A 21,659-nucleotide genomic window follows, 5' to 3' on the forward strand; every position below is an offset into this window, starting at 1 on the left:
TATTAAAAGAACCCGCCCCTTCAATTGATGATAAAAAGAGGAAACAAAACTGGCGACAAATAAAGCTTATTTTTGGATTATTTATAAACTACACACAGCTGTTATTGAGTGGCTCCAATTTTTCCCTTTTTAAATTTAAAGAAAAATAATTGATGTAAAGAAAATTCAAAATATTGAATAGCATTAGCAAAGACATGTTTCTAGACTTATTCTAGTGAGAGTAGGAGACACAAAAATTGCAACTTAAGTAAACCATACACTGATTTGAGCAGACAGCCCCTATGATTGAATCCGAAATCGAAGCAGAGTAGCGGTAGTGTTGCGTGTTGATTATGAATTGCTATTGTGTTACATGGGCTAACATATCGGATACTCGAAGTTTCACTATGGACCACAGTGGCCTCATCCCAATGGTATAGTTCAATAACCTCAATTAAACAATCATAGTGCAAAATTTGACCTCAAGTTGGAGAGTATGAGTTTTTGTACCCACATTTTCAGAGGTCATTCAATGAATATACAAATGTATTGGGGTTCAAGAACTGTACCCTGATAGATGAGCATGTTGTGGATCCTAGTGTTTCTATTGGTTTTAATTGTACGGTGGAAGTAGCTCATTGTCCATTCATTAAAATCTGGTTATGCTCTTTCCCTTCTTGACAAAGCAACATTTTAAAATTCATCTTAGATTAAAGTGAGTCTGCTTTAATAATTTAAGCAAGATTTCATAATGAAGATTACACATGCTTGATGTTTTCTGTATCTTTATGATCCCAAGTGGCATCATTTCTAATGGCAGAGTTCAGTATATCCATGTAACAATAATAGCTTATAAGTTGACATCATCATGTGGAGTATGAGTTTTTCTACCCAACACATCAAAAGGTCATTCTGTGAATGTACAAGTATATTGAAGTTCAAAAACTTTGTCCTTTTGGATGAGCATGTTGTGGACCGTTATGATGGAAGGAAGCAAGGGTTTGATCAATTAGTGGTGCATCCCTAAAGAACTACTACATGTATGTTGCAATGTTGCTGGACCTAATTTGATTCCGAAACTTTGGTGCTCAATAATCAGGGAAGAACTTACTTGGCATCTCAGCTTTTTTGATACCAACACTCATATCTCATACTAGATTTTTGCTCAATTGCTATTAAAAGTGATTTTGCAACATCAGGTAGAACCTTATGTGCGGCTCAATATTGGTCCTATAGCCCTAACATGCTGTTTTGGAAAACTTTGGGTCGCTTGCCCTCTGTCCAGGGTGGTTAGGATCTTGTTCCCCAGGCTTGTTATACCTTTCTTACATCAAAACTTCTCGTCAGCATCACACTGCATAAAAATGACAAGATAGAACTTTACAAGTTTTGCAATAGATGGTGGACAGATGTGGCTCTCTTTTCTGGGAGATGCTATAGTCGTAGCAATTAAGGGCCTAAGTATTGTATAGATCCATCAGTTTATAATGGTACTATTGGACTAGGCATCAATTAATCTTAGCAATGTGAATGAGTGAACGAGTGACTGAAGAGAATTTTTCCCTCCGCATACAACCAGTAGCTGCCAGCATGGCATTAAAACAAGAATTCCCCTCACGTCATACTTGGTATAATTGTCGGGGGGCATTGTGCAACGGTAAATCATGACAAGCATAAATTGTCGCAGTGCGGCCGGCCGACCAACTCTAATAGCGAAAGGTTTATAAAAGTGCAAGGACAATAAGAGTAAAATGTGTCTGAGGAATTGGTGGCGAGAGGATTTGTACGCATACATATCTAGGTTCTTTTTTTCATGCATCATTTTACTTTACATTAGCTAAGCTGGTCCGTGCGGAATTGAGAGAGGCGAATGGGGAGTAACAAGTGACTCGGAACTAATATTGGAGTGGGACGGTTTGCAAATTGTGTTTGTGTCTTTGCAAATTGTATTTGTGTGCCATGTTTCTAATTACATTTTGGAGCCATGTTTAATGTCATGTTTGTAATTTCTGGTTCTGTTTGGGAATTGTTTTGTCCATTTGTCAGGCCTTAACAAATGTTAGTTAGAATAATATTCAAAAGTGGATTTTTACACTAGAAAGAACCTTTTCATGAATATTTTCTCAGGTTTGAATAATTGATGGCACATTTTGATTTCTTCCAGAAGAGTAGACCGTTTTGCCTGTATCCCTCCAGTCTTCATTCAGACATTCGAATTAAAGTTGATAATTTATTTTGAATGTTCTAAAGAATCTCTCTGAAATTCCCAAATAATGTTATTTTTCAGGTTTTGCTAGCTTCTGTCAGATAAATGCCAGTTTGTGCTCACTTGTTTCGGGTGAAAATGCAAAAATAAAATCCTTGCAAATTTTTTTGTGCAATATGAGTCGGTAAATGAAAGAAGAAAATATCATGATTCCTCTCTTTCAAGAAGATATCTTCCCCTTCCCAGAATTCTTTGCAACATGATGCATCACCTCATTACATGGCACTCCTTTTACTTTGTATTTGCAAGGTCTGAATGTGCTCTGTTCATTGAGGTACTTCTTGTCACTGAAGACTAATGTTGCACAAGATAGCAAATCGAAGTATAGAAAATTGAATAGGAAGAAATGCATTGTGGGAATTATAATATATCTGCTCAGCCTCTCTTTCATGTAATGTAAACCTATTTACTTTGGTTTGTACTTGAGTTTGCAAATCACTATTGTGTGAAAATTTCCCAAATTCAGACATTCACTGTTGATTCCAAACTTTTGAAAACACAAAATTGATGCAAATTGCAGGAGTTCAAAGGAAATCTGTGCCTTTTACTAAATTTGTGAAATGAGACACTGCACAAATAGTATTACACAGTATCCTGCACCAACTTTCCCACAACTCTAGCAAAACACTCCAGAAGAATCGAGAATCGATTTGAACAGAGAGCGTCCCTGTTTCCACGTGCCCTTTTAATATTTGTCGTCTGACCAGGCGATTGTCTCCGCTGCTACAAAGTAACTATTTCATGAATGCTGACACGTGTCTCCTGGCTGTGTAGGTCTATTATTACAGTCAATATTTTCCAACGAGAAATATTTATTTACCAGTGTTACCTTGTCGTGCGACTTGAAGCCTTCCGAAATGAAAACAACATATTCTTGTAATAGTCGTGGTGTGTACACACACAGTGTGAAATTCAAGCTAACTTTGGAATAGTTAAGACAGCAATATTTAACTTAAATTTGTATACTAAATCAGGTGTGCTATCTTAATGTTACTAATATGCACTGCTAGTATTAAATCGTGCATAGAATTTGTTAAGTGTAACATGTTTACTTGTCCCTGGGTCTTTTCCTAAGTGACTGGCTTACAAACTTTTAATATATCAGATTTTCACTCTCCTGTTTTTCAAACTAGGAACTGTTGCAAATTGTGGCAGCTTTTGGTTCAAATTTCAATTGATTTTTGATCCACTGTGGGAATCTTAAATCCCAACTAATAAACACCCAATGCAAAATTAAGTAAACAAAAACACACAGAAATTGTATCTACATGTATCGGTAAAATTTTATTAACACAGTGTTTATTTTAATATCTTCATTTAATAGATTGGGATTGGGTCGTCATGGTGGTTTATTCTAAGGCACACACACTCCATGATTCATAAGTTATATTTACATCACTGAAATAAGAAGCATGACTGCCTCCCTCCCCGAGGCTGGTCGCTTTACAATACCACATTCAGTTTTAACAATAGCAATAACCAAGATCTTTGTGTCTGGGTTAAAACCACTCATAAGCGGACAACAACATGTCTGTCGTGAATTTCAAATTGTTCAAATGAAATGTTTCTCTTTTGTGAAGGGGCACAATTGAATGGTGTGGTTTCAGGCTTTGTTTAGGAGGTGGCAGGATTGAATTTGAATCAATTCTATGTTGCAAAGTCAAGTTGTTTTTCTTTGAATGAGAAAACTTTATAAAGAATTAAAGAAAGCATATTTTGTAATTGATCATAGTTTGGTCTGGAATAATTCCAGTATACCCTTCGCTGTACCAGAATAAAGTACATTATCACAAGGAATGTGGAGGGTATTCCGGAGTCAGGCCCTCGTTTGTATGAGCCAAATAGTCACAAAATCACTGTTTTGTTGGGGAGAGGACCAGATAGCCTAAAAAAAGCCACAGATGCATTTTATGTGTAACTCTCTCCACGCAGGTGTCGACTGCAGACGACAAGTTCAATTTTTTTTTTGAAAATTCAAAAATTTCAAAATTGTAAATGTTCATGACCATATTTGGAATCAACATGAAAAATGCATTAAAATGAGTGCAAAGAAGCCTAGTATTGGTTCAGTGGTTCTTTTAAGATATTAAAATATCTTAGAACTTTTTATGTTGAAGTCTATGGCTAGCATGCAGAGCAGTAATATATTATAGTGCAATTACATAAGATTGTTATGCTTTACAGCCGAAATAGCTGCTGCTTTTGAAGCCTATTTCAAAGAGGAAGTCCTGCCAGAGCCGTTCTTCTGGGGTGATCCAAACCTGCCTGGTTATCAAATTAAGCAGTGAAAAGGTACTAGTAATCTCTGAAATTTATAAGCTAATTGATGTTTTAATGTTATTGCATTAATTAGCACCTGTGAAATTCAGAGATAACCTTGTCACAGATTAATTTGATAACCAGGCAGGTTTGGATCACCCCAGAAGAACTGCTCTGGTGGGGCTTCCTCTTAAACCAAGTCTTAGTTTTATCAAGTCTAATGTCTTTATTAGAACTTGTGTGCAATATTGATTCCTCGTCATGATTTGTTAAAATACTCAACAGAGTCCCGGGTAGAGAGGTTCATCAGGTACAGGTAGGCGCTGACTACCAGGGCTAACATAAATACCTGTTGAGGGTGACTGAGAAAGTGAGATTGCTTTTGAGCGCAGAGAGTCATTGACTATTAATTAAAGTGCTCTTCAAATTGAACAGGCGATTCCATTTATAAATAAGAAATTTCAAATGTGATTCCTTTCTAGTAAATAGGGTAAGTATTTTTATGGCGCCAAACCTCGCTGGTGTAACTCTGATGGGTTTTATACATCAATATTGAAGAGCCCCTTGTAGATAAACTAGGGCATGGCAATTGCAGCAACTTAACTTTACATGAGCTATAATCGATATTATTCAGTCGGTAAAACAAAACCTATGTTTTTTTCGTCTTTGTTTGGGCCTCATACATCAATTCGTACAGCTCTCGCAAGTGCTGTAGGATTGATTCGAGCGAGAAAATGGCGGCGAAAACTTGTCGTCCTTGCCAGAACAAGTTTCACTAGAATCCAATACATCACTGTCTCATCTCCCAGTGCATGGTTCCGCCACCCTAATATCATGTATGTAGTTTATAGAATGACCTTTTTGATTTGGGGTATCAGAACTCGTACACCTATAGTATGAGGTCAAATTGTAGAATAAGTGTTGGAAAGTGTAGATTATTGAACTTTGTTAAAAGATATGAGGCTGTTTTGGTGCAAAGTGTTTGTACCTGAAGCTTTCACTTTTTCGATCACTGCCTAGCTGTATAAACAACAAGCGACTCCTATACCTGGGCTGCATGGCTTATTTGACTTACTGCAAATGTGAGCTTTAACCTTTGGACAACTTTTTACTCAAAAACACTTGATCTGTAGATGATTTTCTTCTCTCCAGTTTTTTTTCGTTACAAAATATCCTTTTTCCCACGTACAGTTTTGTTGATTTCTTCGTTTGCAAACAAAATTGTTTCAAAAAGAAAAGAAAGAACAAGCATTTCAGAAGCCAATGACCTGCTTTTTCAACCAGATTTAGTGGTTCCACCAACAATCAATAAAAACAAAGAGAGAGAGAAAAAAAAAAGCGATTTGGAAAATTGTGTCTTTTCCAGGAGGCACGAGCCTTAAGTGCTCGGAGCCAGGATTTACCCTGTAAGGATACATGGTTGCGACACCGAAAAAGGTGTTACTGATAAATATCTGGATTAAAACAGTGAGCGAGGCATGCATTTTGTGGAGAATCACCTGTTTGGGGGCTTTTATATCGCTTTACTGCATAGTTTCATGGTGTAGTAGGAGGGCGACTTGATTCTCGTGTTATTGCCCCGTGTTCTACTGTTACCAATTTCAATAGGCTACTTAACCGAGATTAATTTGACACTTTTGTGTCCTTTCTTTTATCTTAATCCCGGCTTGTAGAGCAACAATCGTTTCTTTTCTCAAGTGCGTAACGAAACAAAACGGAGAGTATTAAGTAGGATTTGTGAGATGTGTTAACAATAAACGACTTGTGTTTAGATGTTTAGATAAATGGGAACATGCAGGTGAAACAAGTATTTAAGTGTAGCAAACAATACAGGTCGGTGGTTTCTTATAAAACTTTGGTGTTGTCCGGCAAGGTTCTTATAAAACTTTGGCAAGGTTTTATTCAAATACACTGATTTGTCTGGACAATAGCAGGACATTGACTTCACAGGCGGCTGACCTTTTTACATGGATTTTGCGTTAATTCTGTACACGTCCCGACAGAATGAGTTGTAATGCTAATGCAGAAAATCCTCTATTTAATAAAATTTTATACATACTGTAGATTATAATCATCTTTGGTTTCATGCACGCTGGAGTCCTTATAATAAGTCGCCTATTGTGTTACTCTTATTAATAAATTGATGTAAGAAGCATGTAGATTACGTTTAAACATGCGCCACCCATTGTATTCGGGAATCAGGAGTCGCGTGGTAATGAATCTCATTTGATGTAACAATAAGCGTTCATGGATTATGATGAAAAGTGAACACATTATGGGATTCAGAAGTCGCACAATAATCAATCATGTGGCTTGGTTAATGAACTTGAATTTGATGTCGGAATCTTATGTAGATTAGGGGAGTTTAATAGGGATACTTATCGGGGCGTTTAAGCGTAGCTGTGGTTGGGTGGATTTAAAGATCAATCATGGTGGAGGATGATGAAAGGTCGTAATAAGACCAAGTGACAAGTTGATACACATTGTTGATGTATGATGGAGAGGTTTTCATAATGATAATAGAGATGAATCTTTGGTAGACAGCAAAAATGACACACTTCACAAATGCTGCAAAATGTGACCGTCCACCACAAACCAACCAAATGAGTTGTGATTTTTTTTAAAGTGTAGACAAGTATTCTTTTAATGTAATTGTTCCAGACTTCATTCATTTCACATTCTACAGATCTACACTCAAGCTGTGTCATTTATAGATGATTTTAAGACTAAATTTATTCATTTTTTTTTCCACTTTTTTTCTTGTCATTACAGAGAATTTTCCCGAGAATATCCAAGCCAGACCGCTGCCCAACACACCTGCAAACCAAGGGCATACAGACATCAGCAGATGGAACTCTGACGAGGATGTTAGCACGGAAGAATTCTCCGACCCCGAACTATTTGTGGTGCTATATGATTTCAGCGGGAGCGGGGAGAATCAGTTAAATGTTAGAAAAGGTATGCAAGATAAACAGTGGTTAACATAAATGAGCTATTCCAGTTGAAATCCATACACCCCCTATTGGAAGACATGGCCGTAATCGTCCGCACAGGGAGTGTGGATTTTAAATGGAGTCGCCCATATACGGTAACCCTATTTGAAATTCACACTCCCTGTGTGGAAGATTAAGGTCTTGTCTTCCACAGGGGTGTATGGAGTTCTAAAGGAATAGCCAAATGGTATAGAAAGAGAAGTTTGAACAAGTTGTCAACATATTTTGATCAAGAAACAGAAAATGAGAAAAGCAATCTTCGTTACCTCAATAACTTGAATAGTTCTTGGCACACCTATATTATTCATAATTATAAAGTAGCTTTTGTTCCTGTAGTTTTTCACTGTCTTATTGACTAAAGTGTTTCCAGAACACAATATAACTCAGAATTTGCTTTATTGTAAACTGCATTGTATTACAAGCAGGTAAGTCATTATCAAAATGATGTCATTTTTCATGTAATCAATTTCCAATTAAGAATGTATGTAGCTATTTATTCACTTTCTGCAGTAATGTCGTATGAGTAATATCTACATGTTTAATTGGAATTGCGAGTGATATGGTTAACTACGGCTCTTGTTGAGTAGAATTTACACTGTTGAAAATCGTCAAATCTCAAGATCTAATGTCAACAAGTTGTCGTCAAAGCAATAGATCAATAAAGTCAAAATATTGAGTTCAGAGACCATCTTATACATCATTTATTTACACCAAAATATTACCAGACATCCCATATATACAGCAACAGAATATTGGGTTTGTAATGGAAAGATAATTTGCACCACTTGCAAATGAAAATAAAAGACTGATGCAGTTATTTCATGGTAAATAATGGTGATGTTAAGCTTATCTCTAATATTTTTAATGACTAGCGTTTTGTCGACAATTGCTTCGACAATCAGGAAAATTACTTTGTCGACAATATTGTTGACAACAGCCTAGTCGACAACAGTCCTGAGAAGCATACTGGAGTCAAGGAACTGTGTCTTAGAGATTGTAATATATAGTATCCTAATGGAAGCAAACCAAGAAATAGCAGCAGCGAGGAAACAAGTCGTCTGCTTAGTGGCAGAAGTGGGTTAGTGAAATAGCTGCCATGTGTAGCTCTGCTATGTGAATAGATGAGTACAAATATACTGTGTGTAAATTGCCAAAAGATCATAGGGCAGCACTTACCCACTTCTGGCACTGAGCAGTCGAAGTCACCAAAAGTGCACCAACCTGCTACAAATAAATGTAAAGGGGACTATTATTAGGGAAGCTTTGAACATATTATGGGATAATCAAATCCTCTACATTATGAAATTTTTTGGGTAATAAGATTTTGACACAAAAAGATGTAGGATTTTCCACAGATCATTTGCCAAAGCTGCTTTTCAGAATAGGGTGTTGACTATGGACCACAATAGCCTCATCCCAATGGCATAGTTCAATAACCTCAATTGCATAATCATAGTGCAAAATTTGACCTTGATTTGCAGAGTATGAGTTTTTGTACCCAGATTTTCAAAGGTCATTCAATGAATGTGTAATGTATTGGGGTTACTGTGCCCCTGATAGATGAGCATGTTGTGGATCCTAGTGGTTGACTTAAATCTTAGTTGCACTTTTTGATGAAATCAACTGAAGTCATGAAACAGTGGTTGATGAAAAGAAGGCTTAGAAATGATATGTTTTTAACTAAAGGTAACTAAAAATAGTATGATGGTGATGAATTCTATTGTCTTTTTCTTCCTCTTCATTTATTTCATGGAATTTTTGTTTGACTTGAAACCTAGCAAATTCTCATTAGTTTTTTGCATATATTTCAAAGGGGTAGATGCAGGGTTTCATGATTGGAAGTGAGCAAATGTTGCCATCCGGTTCTTGTCAGATATTTAGAACAGTATAAGCGTAATTAGCAGTACATGTAGATCAAAGTAAACATGGTAAAAAAAAACTAGCATAGGTTGGAGGAGAAACCAAAAAAAAAGAAGGAAGGAAGAAGTGTAAATGAATGAATGAATGAATCGAGTGAATGAATGAAAAATTTGCAACAATTGAATGAATGCTAATGTTACAATGCTCATTGATATTTCCTCAGCACTAAAACTTCAGTAGTTCAATTATTTTCCAATATAGACTCATATTGGGACCCCAACATGTTACAGTTCTGCTGGGGCTGTGCCGTAGGCAGGTCGGGTGAAAATGATACCCTTTCCTTGCATAATTAGTTACCCCTTGGATAAATGGGTGTCTGTTAAAAATATAGAACAGAGGTCTTTTAAACGCCTGTTTGGGCTGTTTCTCAAAATGGATTTACAGGGCACATGCAACTCTTGACTTGATTTTAATACATACAGGTCTGTTACTACCACTATGGACCACAATGGCCTCATCCCAATGGCATAGTTCAATAACCTCAATTAAACAATCATAGTGAAAAATTTGACCTCAAGTTGCAGAGTATGAGTTTTTGTACCCAAATTTTCAAAAGGTCATTCAATGAATGTACAAATGTATTGGGGTTAATGAATTGTGCCCTGATAGATGAGCATGTTGTGGATCCTAGTGTATCAAGTTATTATACAAGCCCTGATGATACATGTAGGGATAATTATACTAAGCCATTACCTGTCGTATAGTAACATGTGTTAAGGAGGGTTTTCACATTGAGTTTGACTCATCACCGATAACCATGGCAACAAAAACGCCTGGCAAATACTGTTGCACATCATAATTGTGTTTAAGAATGGTGTCTGCTTTATGGAACGGCTCCATCTGAATTCAATTTGCGAACTGGACCGGTGAGCGCATCTCTGGAGAAAAAAACAAGCGTGGACTAGTTTAGTATGATGATACGTGACATGTTACTTACTCATTGTTTCATGTAATTTTATCGTCGTCATCGTGGCGATGCGTTTTCCCAGGGGCATAATATAATGTTCCATTTGTACAAAAGTTAAGCTGTTTAAATTAATTTGTTAAATTAAAACAAACATTATGCTAGATAAATGTTAATATTGCTGTCACCAAGTAGTAAATATTTGGCTTTGTGATATTAATTTTTTGAAATGAGTTAAATAAATGTTATTGTATTTTGGTTAAAACATAGTCTTTCATGCCCCCTTCCGAAAACAAAATGAATTTGAACTAATTTAATCATGCACGGCTGCATCCATTTTTAAACAAAATCATTTGAGATACAACTTGTGAGTCAAATATTTGAAATTGTACTTAAATTTAGAACAGAAAATGCTAAGTTATCAAATGTGACCCATCTGATCCACTCGGGCCAAAGTCGGAAATGTCGAAAAGTGAGTTACTACCATTACTAACTTGCTCAGTACCTGCACTTACTGATGTTGAATCCCTCTCTCTTGAATAATTGGTTGCAAAGTTATTTGAACCTTTTACACAGTGTATGTCCATTTTCTTAAGTTTTTTTTAATTCGCCAGCGAAGTGTTACGTGTAATCCGATTATCATTATGTCAACTGGATCACACTTTTGAGTTCTGCAACCTGATCGAAAAGATCACAACACATAGATCATTACCCTCAATAAAGAAAGAATAAATAATAGTCTATGACATGTACTACCAATTCCAAAAGGTTTGTGATCCAGTTATCAGGGAGTTACGTAACCACTTCGCTAATCTCGGTTTCATTATTGCCGACTTTAGCCGGATTGGATCAAATCTGGTCACAAATGGGCTATTCCATTTAAAATCCACACTACCCCTGTGGAAGATTTTGGAAATATCTTCCACAGGGGGAGTATGTTTTTCAAATGTAATTGGTTAAGGTTAATCGTTTTGAAACCCATACTCCCCCTGTATTATGGTTTTACCTATATCTTCCACAACTGGAGTGAGTATTACAAGTGGAAGTTACCCAATTGTCAATTCTATTCAAAATTGATACTCCCTCTGTGGAAGAATTTAGCCAAATCTTCCACAGGGGTAGTGCTGATTTTAAATGGAATAGCCCAATGTTTATTACGTTCTATATCAGTCACATAAGTAAAACTTGCAAAACGAATATGTGTGATCAAATGCTGAGGATGTATCATAAGTTCATAGCAGGGTATGCCCAGATTTGCGGTTTAAGAATTTCTAAATTGGAACTTGCTACTCATCGTAGGCCTATTACTAGTAGTACCCAAGGTTGGAACCACACCTTGATTATGTCATAAGGTGTATACATGAAAGTTGTATAATATTAGATCATGTGAGTAAGTGGGTGAAAAAGTTGGGCAGATGCAGGCGGCGGATGACATGATCGCGCCCGGCAACTCGTGAAACCGCCCGGCCGTATGGCATTTTCCATATACTCGGTTAGTTTTGTGGGGTTCATTATCGAACTAACGGTTTTAACTTGTATTTATATTATTTATTAACATAGGCCTATTTGTTTGTGATATTTCAAGCGTTTTAAAATTTCAAAATAATCCCATTCAATTACACGGTTGACGATGAAAATTTACTGAATTTAGGGACTGCACGTCATACACCACCTGGGCAGATGATTCACTGGAGTGTTTTATGGGACACTTGTTGTGTCAATCTAATGTACATACCTCGTGTTTGGTATTTACGTAGCCGCGTATTTGGGCTGTTTCAGTTGAAATCCATACTACACGTGTGGAAGATTTTGGAAGTATTTTCTACAAGTGGAGTATGTTTTTCAAATGCAATTGGTCAGGGCTAATCATTTTGAAACCTATACTCCCCTGTATGACTTTACCTGTATTTTCCACAACTGGAGTGAGTATTTCAAATGTAAGTTACCCAACTGTCTATTCTATTTGGAAGTCATACTCCCTCTGTGGAAGACTTTAGCTAAAACTCTTCCACAGGGGTAAGTGTGGATTTTAAATGGAAACAGGGGAGTGTAGATTTTGTGTTGTCATGTTGTTTGTCCAAAGTGGACTTTACTCCCAAAAGTGGTCATTTTGGGTCTTTTGAATATTCTCACTCAAGAAAATGGACCTTCTATAAATATAAATTGTTTCAATTCAGGACTTTTTTAGTGTATTTTATAGATGAATCTTTTGGTGGTCTGTGTGGTTCATCGCACCTAGCACCAACCCAGTGCTATCTGATACCCTCTGAGATGGCCAACTAGCTCAACTGAAATCGTACCCTACTAAATTGTTTTCTGCTGAAGTACCACACCATGATCATATTACCCAAGTCCCTGTTTCTAAGTGGAAAGAGATTATATAATGTATGTCACTTTGTCCACCCAACATGTAATCAATTATTTCCTGCGAAAGAAAACTGACACGGTTCCAAGAGACAAAATTGGATCAATCAAAATTCAATCGGGCAACCAGCTCAAATTGAAGAAAGAAAAAAAGACAATTGTTTTACCTCTGGAATTATGTCGTAGCAATGAATGCGATGTTGATTGAAGAAAAAAAAACAGGTTTTGTTGCCGCACATGCTATGACTGAGCCACAATGACCTCATTTCCAGGAAGCAGTGTTCAGTAACCTCCATTCTACAATTATATAGCACAAAGGTGACCACAAGTTGTGGGGATGAGTTTTTGTACCCAACATATTCAGAGGGCATGTTATGAGTGTGCAAGTGTGTATGGGGTTATGGAACCATGCCCTGGTAGATTGGATTGATCACGATTCCAGTAGCAGATGCAGTGATTTGATATGTGGCTACTGCTATATGAAGTGTTAAGAATACAATATCTTAAATTGCTCATCATCCTGAAAACGTTGTCACTGCCAAGATGTCACTGCACTAAGTTAAATTTGCTCAAGATTGATGCTTGTCACGGTGTGCAAGGATGTTCACAATGATATTCACCAGGCATGGACAAAATCTGGAATCCAAGAAGCTCTGGGGAAATTTCAGGATTTGGAGGGAAATTTTTGCTACATAAGAAATTATGGAAAATGTGGTATCTTGAGTGAAATTTGGCTAAAATCTGCCCAAGAAAACAAATTTCCAACCTGGTAAGATGATCCATCAAATGATCAATTTCATCGCAATCTTGCTACCAAAACAAGGTTTCCATGCAAAAACTGAAGTTTCTCACTTTTTTCCCACTTTTGTTCCACTTTACATGTTTACGCAAGGTGCCAGAAGGAGTACTGCTTGCTAAATTGAAGTACATGCACTAACAACATGCAATTTGGAAGTTGAACTTCGCTTTGAGAAAACCATGCAAAGAGTCTATAGGATTTTTCTCATGAGCCTATATTTTGTTTTTTGTTTGCAATAAGGATTATGATGTCAATTTAAAGAATTCTTGTGATGATTGTCGGATATCCTCATCAATTAAATGCAAATTGCAAAGGTCAGGAAGATGAAGAAGCCAACATCGTCTCCTCCTCTCTATTTCATCAGGCTGTTCCAGTTGAAATCGATACACCCCCTGTGGAAGAAGTGACCTTAATCTCACACACGGGGGGGGGGGGTGTAGATTTCAAATGGAGTCACCCATTTAGGTAGCCCCATTTGAAATTCACACTCCTGTGTGGAAGATTCAGGGGGTGTTTGGATTTCAACTTGAATAGCCCATTTATTTCTGGACATCTCATCAAATCTAGCCACTGATTTCTTTCCGTGCCCCTACTGTGTAACAATCTAATTATTATCCGGCTAGTTCATCCTGTAATTTACTAATGAGATTTCTGGCATAGCTCACTAATATAATATTTCTTGAAGGAAAAATGAATATTATTCAAATTTGATTTAGTGGGAAGGAAGTAAATTGTGATTTTGTACTTAAGATATTAAAATTATTTTTAGGTTATTTGAAAATACAACCAAAACTTGTTCGGAGGCAAAAACAGAATAATTTGTGTAGCAGGTACTATCAGTAATCGTCACCCTGCAACGATAATTGCCCAAGTCATTTTTTGTAATTTTGTGAACAAAGTACAAAATATGGTTAAGCGTGTAATCACCCTAATTATATCTGATTATTCCCTTTAATTTGTCTCATTATCATTCGTTCTTGTGCAAAGATTGGCGAATAAATATATTTAAATGCATGCTTGAACCATATTTTGTACTTTATACTCAAAATTACAAGAAATGACTGAGGCAATTATCATATCAGACTTACGTAATGAAGAATGGGCTTCTAATTGGATTCTAATTGGAAGACCAAATTAACAAAATGCTGAAATTATTCAATCATTTTATGTGTAGATTTTGTGTTCTGTACATAATATTACCCTTAAAATGTTACAGTTGTTTTGAATTAAACTGTACTATTATGTTTGTAAATAATCGAAATGTTGTTTCTTTCTACTTCTTGTTTTTCCTACAACTACAGGGGAATATGTAAGAATATTAGGGTACAACAAAAATGGCGAATGGTGCGAAGCGAAAAAAGTGAAGAATAACAAGACGGGATGGGTGCCTTCAAGTTATGTCACGCCGTTCAACAGCCTAGAGAAACACTCGTGGTACCACGGGCCCATCTCGCGCAATGCAGCCGAGTACCTACTTAGCAGCGGCATAGACGGCAGCTTCCTTGTACGCGACAGCGAGAGCAGTCCTGGGCAACTGTCAATATCGTTAAGATTTGATGGTAGAGTGTATCACTACAGGATCAGTTCTTCCGATCAAAAGGTATTATTTATAGTTAGAGGATCTCAGAAAATGCAAAGTTGAGATATGTCGGAGTGTGAGTGCAAGAACATCAATAGCTGCTTCATGTATAAATGCATTGCTTTGTGCCTATATTTGAAGGTGTTTATTGTGATAATGCAGATGGCAGCTATTGCTTGCCTTTGCATATTAGGCTATTCCAGTTAAAATCCATACACCCTCTATGGAAGACCTTAATCTCAAACGCAGGGAGTGTAGATTTCAAATGGAGTCACCCATTCAGGTAACCCCATATGAAATTCATACTCCCTGTGTGGAAGATTAAGATCATGTCTTTCTCAGGGGGTGTATGGATTTCAACTGGAATAGCCCATTAGATGTTCTTGCACTTACAGACAATGTGTCTTGAGTATGAAGAGAAGAATGAAGAAAAGTTGCAATTTTTTCCCCCAAACTTTGGCTGAGGCAGACCACAGATGGCCAGCTTACACTTGAGTGGTTCAGGGATTAAAACCGATAAAATATTCAAAAATTTAACAAAATTGGTTTAAGTCAAGTACACAGTTTTGGCAACATCTTCCTAAGTTTTCTTTTCTTGATCAAGTTGAGATGATTTCATCTGTAATGATGAAATTACTGGCTTGGGAGACACTTTATGCTGTAGTAACCTCCCAACGCATGTCATCTTGTTTAGCTAAACGTTGAAGATGTAGATAGATTTGCGTTTGCAAATGATGCGAAGGTTTTGGATAAGACGTGAAGTGTTTTATCACGGTTGTCAGCATATTAGATTAGGGTGTGATATAAGGAAGTAGCGAAGAGCCTGTGACTAGACCCGAGGTAATATTTGTCTGTGAAGACGGGTATGTTAGAAGTGAAAAAAAAGGGCTTCGTTGGCCCCTTTGTACAGGGAGAAAAGTATTTATGAAAGAATCATGTTGCTGGCCTAATTCTGTGTTATGCTTGGTCCAGTTATAATATAGTTGGTCCAGTTATAATATAGTCAACATTGATCATGGCAATTACAAAATGTCCATCACTGATAAGGCACGTTTTAGTTCAACAAGTGAATCTGTATAAATCGGTGTGCATTACAGCTTTACAGGATTGCAGTAACCGTACACTATGGACCACAATGACCTCATCCCAATGGCATAGTTCACCAACCTCAATTAAACAATCATAGTGCAAAATTTGACCTTAAGTTGCAGAGTATGAGTTTTTGTACCCAAATTCTCAAAGGTCATTCAATGAATGTGCAAATGTATTGGGGTTAAAGAACTGTGCCTTGATAGATGAGCATGTTGTGGAGCCTAGTGATACACTAAAACATCAATCAGCAAGGGCGACTTTCACCTCAATGTCTTCATTACTGGACAATACTGATGTGCATTCATTCAGTCCCAATACAAAATCCTCCTGGCTCAATTTAATGGACTCGGAGGCGAAGAGGGTGAAAGCATTAAGCAATGGGAATAAATAAAAAGCGCAAAGTAAACTTGAAAACATTTCAGCACTTGACCACATTTTATACCCTTGTCATTCTTGTTTTTCGAATCGGGATGAAGATGTGTTCTGATTTAATTCTACTCCTCCTCTTCCATCCTCATGAAAGTTAATTCGGAATTAGGTCAGTATGAACTCGTTTGACCTTTTTCTGTCTTGTGACAACAACACTCCAGTGGATGTATGTATGTATGTTCCTCTGCGAGATGTCAGTCCACACGCTGTTCACTGGAGTTGACATCCCAGGGCATTAATACAGGGGACTAATAACATTAACTACTTGCCTATGGAGGTTATGGGAGGGATGGGATGAAATTAAAGTTCTTGAAACATAAAGATCTGTTTCAATTATCTTGCTTTAATTGTGAGGGATTTCAGGATGATTATTGGCAGTTTCAGTAAAAGTGGGTTTGTCTTTGAATTTGTCAGTTTGCTGGATTCAATGCTTTGATAGATTATATTGATGATTCTTTAGATATTTAATTCTCACCCCACGGGTGTCAATTGCAGACAACAAGTTTAAATTTGTTTTAATTCAAAAATTTCAGAATTGTTCATGTTCATGACCATATTCGGAATCGGCATGAAAAATGCATTAAAATGAATACAAACAAGCCTTGTATTGGTTCAGTGGTTCTTAAGATAGCTCTTAATTTTTTGAGAAAATATCTGAAAACGTGGACTTTTTATGTTGAAGCCTATGGCTAGCACACAGAGTATTAATAAAGGTAGTAGTAGTACTCAGTCAAACTTCAGGATTGTCACATTGTCATAGTCACATCTCAGTTGAATATTCTGAATGGTTTACTAGGTAGTGTAGTGCCATACTATGTATGCACAATAGTGACCTAGTTCTCCTGCTAGAGTATCAAAAGGTTTTCATATAAAATCATGGCAAAGAATTTTGGCCAAGTTACTAATTGCATCAACACTTCATTAAATCACTCATTACCAGTGGCCTGGTCAGTGACCTCTGGTATTCTAATGTGCAATTTGCATCCCAGGGTGTCGGCTCATGTATGCCCTATCCAATCTTAGGTAAGAATTGTTATACCAGCACACCAGGTCATCCAGATCCCAGATAGAAATCGCTGGCATTGTAAACATGCAAAGACATTGATACAAATTTCTGGTTCCTAAAACACAATACAGTATGTTTTCCAGCGTTGACTGCCATCAATCTTGTGACTAGCAAGCCTGGTCTTGGTCTTGGTCAGGCAGGCGTGGGCTATAGGCCTATACTATAAGCTGGTATTTTTCTTCAAATTTCTTCACAAATTTAGCTGAAATCAACCCTTTTGCCACAATTTATATGTCCCTCATAAGGATTATTATTGGCAAAAATTGCACTATATTTGAATGATTTGTAAATTTTTACATATTCGGACTAGCATAAATGCATAAATAAACATATTTGTGATCCTTAAGATGGGCAAATTGGAAGTTCTTGTGAAAAAAACTAACATTGGTTACTCACAATATACTTGTCCATACTCTTGCACCACTATGCACAAATCAATTCTTTTGTGCAATAAGATCTTGTCAAATTTCACTGCACAATGTGCAACCCCAATTCCATGAATCAGGTCAGCCTGAATTGCATCCACAAGAGAGATGTGCAGGAAGGGGTTAATACATTGTATTGCCATTGACATGGATCAGGTGACTTGTGTCAATAGCTGCCAAGATGAAGACGTCTATCAAGCCAGGCTGTGACCAGGTGCACCTCTAGAGGAGGATTGATGCTGCATGCATCCTGCATCGCTATGCCTGGTTGCAAACTTGGCATCGTCAAGAAATCAAAATGCTATGATGATGTTATCATCACTGATCATCAAGACTTGTCACTATCCTCAAGGTACACAGTTTAAGGAGTATATGTATATATGCGATATTATGCCCCGATTTTTGCGTCTTAAGATTCTATCGGGGCCAGGCTGGTGTCACCTAAGAGATTTGATGGTACACGCATCCTGCATGCCTGGTTGCAAACTTGGCATATCAAGAAATCAATGACGCCAAGCTAGGAAAGAGCGGTGATGATGTTATCATCAGGACTTATCCCTGTCCCAATGGTAAACAGTTTAAGAGTCTTGTGTATATTCTGTGAGTGAATGCACTGATTTTGCATCTTCTAGATAAGTAAGACCCATCTTTAGTATCTGAGGTCAAATTCAAATTAACGATTTTTGAATAGGCCCCTACACGCTTTGCAAATGGAAAGTGTTATTTATTTTGGTTCATTTTGATCTATTTTTTCATCTCTAGTACCTGGGGTCAAAGTCAAATTAATGATTTAGTGAATAGGCCCTTATACTATAGGCTTAGCACATGGAAAGTGAGATTTTGGTTCATTTTGTTCTATTGTTCATGTCTGTTAGTACCTCGTCTATACTAATCAGACAGGAAGAATTACACTATTGTTGAACCAACTTGATTTGGTTTTAAGCATAAGACATATTTATTTCACTTGTTGACTCTATGCTGGGGTAAGCGAGAGTGTTGGAATGGGATAGGGAGGTTTGTGTTGTGTACTTGAACTTAACCCTTGATCTTGAATTTATGTAACATCTGTTTTATATATATATCCAAATTGGGTCCAAGATTGAGATCAAAATGTCAAGCAATTAACAGACATCACCAAGCAATTAATAATAGACATCACAACACTCCCCTCCCTCATAATGAGAGCCGTGCTCTCATGTATTAAGGATTTCAAGCACGCGCAAGCAGTTCACATAAAGCAGTTCTCACGCATAAGTTGTTCACGCAAAAGTTTTCAGTTCAAAACTCCATCCAGTCGAAGATCTTCCATAGAATGTACAAAGTTCACACTTGTGTCCATAGATCGGTCTTCGTCCATCTTCACACATATAGTGCAAGTAGTATCAAAGTAGCAATAGCAAATTATAATAACGCGCATTAGCGGCAGCAGGGATCGCAAGCAACTAGTAAGCAAAATTGTGTTTCACTGACTTTCAGGGAATTTAACATTTTTGACAAACATTAGAATCACCTATAGCCAAATAAAACAATCATAAATCACAAAACAAAATCAGTAGTCAAAAGTATTCATACACAAGTTCAGCTCTCATACAACACATAGTCAAATCACACCTTACACTCTAGAGAGAGCATCAGCATTTTGATTTTGAACCCCCTTTCTGTATATGATTTCAAAGGAATATGGTTGAAGAGAAAGACTCCAGCGTTCGAGTCTACCATTGCTGGATTTGTTTTTCTGTAACCACTGGAGTGCTTTATTGTCAGTTTCTACTCTGAAATGAGTACCCAAGAGATAAACATTCCATTTTTTCAGTGCACATAGTATCGCATAAGACATTCCTTTTCGTTTGTACTGTAGTTCTGCTCTCTGAGTCCAATCGTCTACTATAATACGCCACCGGATGCTCTTGCCCTTGGTCATCTAGCTGTGCTAGAATTCCAGCTATCCCTGTGTTTGATGCATCGGTTTGCACTATGAATTGCCTGGAGAAATCAGGACTATTCAGTATGGGTTCCTTAGTGAGTGCATCCTTCAGAGTGTCAAATGCTACCTCACACTCGGTTCCAGGTAACCACATTCGGCAGATCTTTCTTCAAAAGCCTGTATAACGGATCAGCTACATCTGAATACTTTGGAATATATGTTCTGTAATACCCAGTCAACCCAAGGAAACCCTTGATATCCTTCTTTGTTATAGGTCGGGATATTCACGAACATCTTCTATCTTCTCAGCACTTGGACAGGTTGAACCTCCACCAATCCTATGTCCTAGGAAAGTTACTTGCTGACCAAACAGAGAACACTTCTTGGGTTTAGCAGTTAAACCAGCATTCTTAAGCTTCTTCAGCACTTCCTCCAGATTTTCAAGGTGTTCTGTCCATGATTTTGAGAAAATCACTATGTCATCTACATAAGCCTTTGCAAAGGTTTGACAACCTTCTAGTACTATGTCTACCAGCCTCTGAAAGGTACTGGTACTGTTCTGCATACCAAAAGGCATGACACAGTATTGAAAGTGACCGAAAGGGGTCACAAAGGCACTCTTCATCTTTGCATCTTCATCCAATGGTACTTGGTAGAACCCTCGCGTCAAATCTATAGTGGAGATATATTTTGCAGAGCCTACCTCATCAATGATGTCATCGATTCTGGGGGTCGGATAAGGGTCAAATACTGAGGACTGATTAAGGCGTCGAAAATCTGTTACCATCCTCGAAGTACCATCCTTCTTATCCACTAGAAAGAGCGGGGACGGATATGGACTGTTTGATCTTTCTACCATCCCGGCTTCTAATAGCTTGTTCACTTCCTCCTTCATAGTTTCAAGTTTAGCCCGAGGCACTCTGTAGGGCCTCTGCCTTACGGGAACATTATTTGTTGTCACCACTGAATGTTTCAACAAGGATGTACGGCCAGGTACATCCGAGAAGACTTGCTTGTATTTGCTGAGTAGATTTGTCGCCTCTTCCGTCTGTTGTGAGGTCAAATCTTCAGCTAGGTGTACATCTTGCCAGGTCTGCGTTTGCAGATGGCTAAGATCACTGTCACTCGCAGGAGTGAAATCATCTTCTGCCTCTATCATCAAGCACTCTTGCTCACGTGTGTGATACGGGGCCAGAAGATCTATATGATATGTTCTAGGGCGCTTCCTTTGGCCCATATTGATCAAGTAGTTTGTTGGAGAAGTGGACCTTATGATGCGAAATGGCCCCTGCCATGCCTTCTCAAGCTTATTAGCTGAGGTAGGCAGGAGAAGTAGTACTAATTGACCTTTCTCAAAGACAACTGGTTTTGTCTTCTTGTCATACTGCTTCTTCATGACTTCCTGGGCACGTGTCATATTTTCTCTGACCAACTGTGTAGTGGTCTCCATCTTCTCTCTCATGTCTAGTAGATACTCTACTACAGTTTTACCTGCGGAAGAGGGAGATGTCCATTCTTCCTTTAGCACCTGCAGAGGACCCCGGACTTGGCGTCCATACAGAAGTTCAAAGGGAGTCCTCCCTGTAGACTTCTGGGGTGTCTCTCTATATGCAAACAGAACATGTGGGAGGTATTCATCCCATTGTTCTATTTTCCCTTG

General features: G+C 37.6%; 1 protein-coding gene across 1 annotated transcript in view; it reads left to right on the forward strand.

The window, feature by feature from the left end:
• Positions 1-21,659, forward strand: part of LOC140137398 (tyrosine-protein kinase ABL1-like) — a 77,195-nt gene that overhangs the window by 33,869 nt on the left and 21,667 nt on the right. The window contains exons 2-3 of the mRNA XM_072159041.1: positions 7,277-7,462; positions 14,786-15,084. Of these exons, the coding sequence (XP_072015142.1) occupies positions 7,277-7,462; positions 14,786-15,084 (485 nt within the window). The remainder of the gene's footprint in view (positions 1-7,276; positions 7,463-14,785; positions 15,085-21,659) is intronic.

The sequence above is a fragment of the Amphiura filiformis genome, chromosome 17 (genome assembly GCF_039555335.1).
Source record: "Amphiura filiformis chromosome 17, Afil_fr2py, whole genome shotgun sequence".
Lineage (NCBI taxonomy): Eukaryota > Metazoa > Echinodermata > Ophiuroidea > Amphilepidida > Amphiuridae > Amphiura > Amphiura filiformis.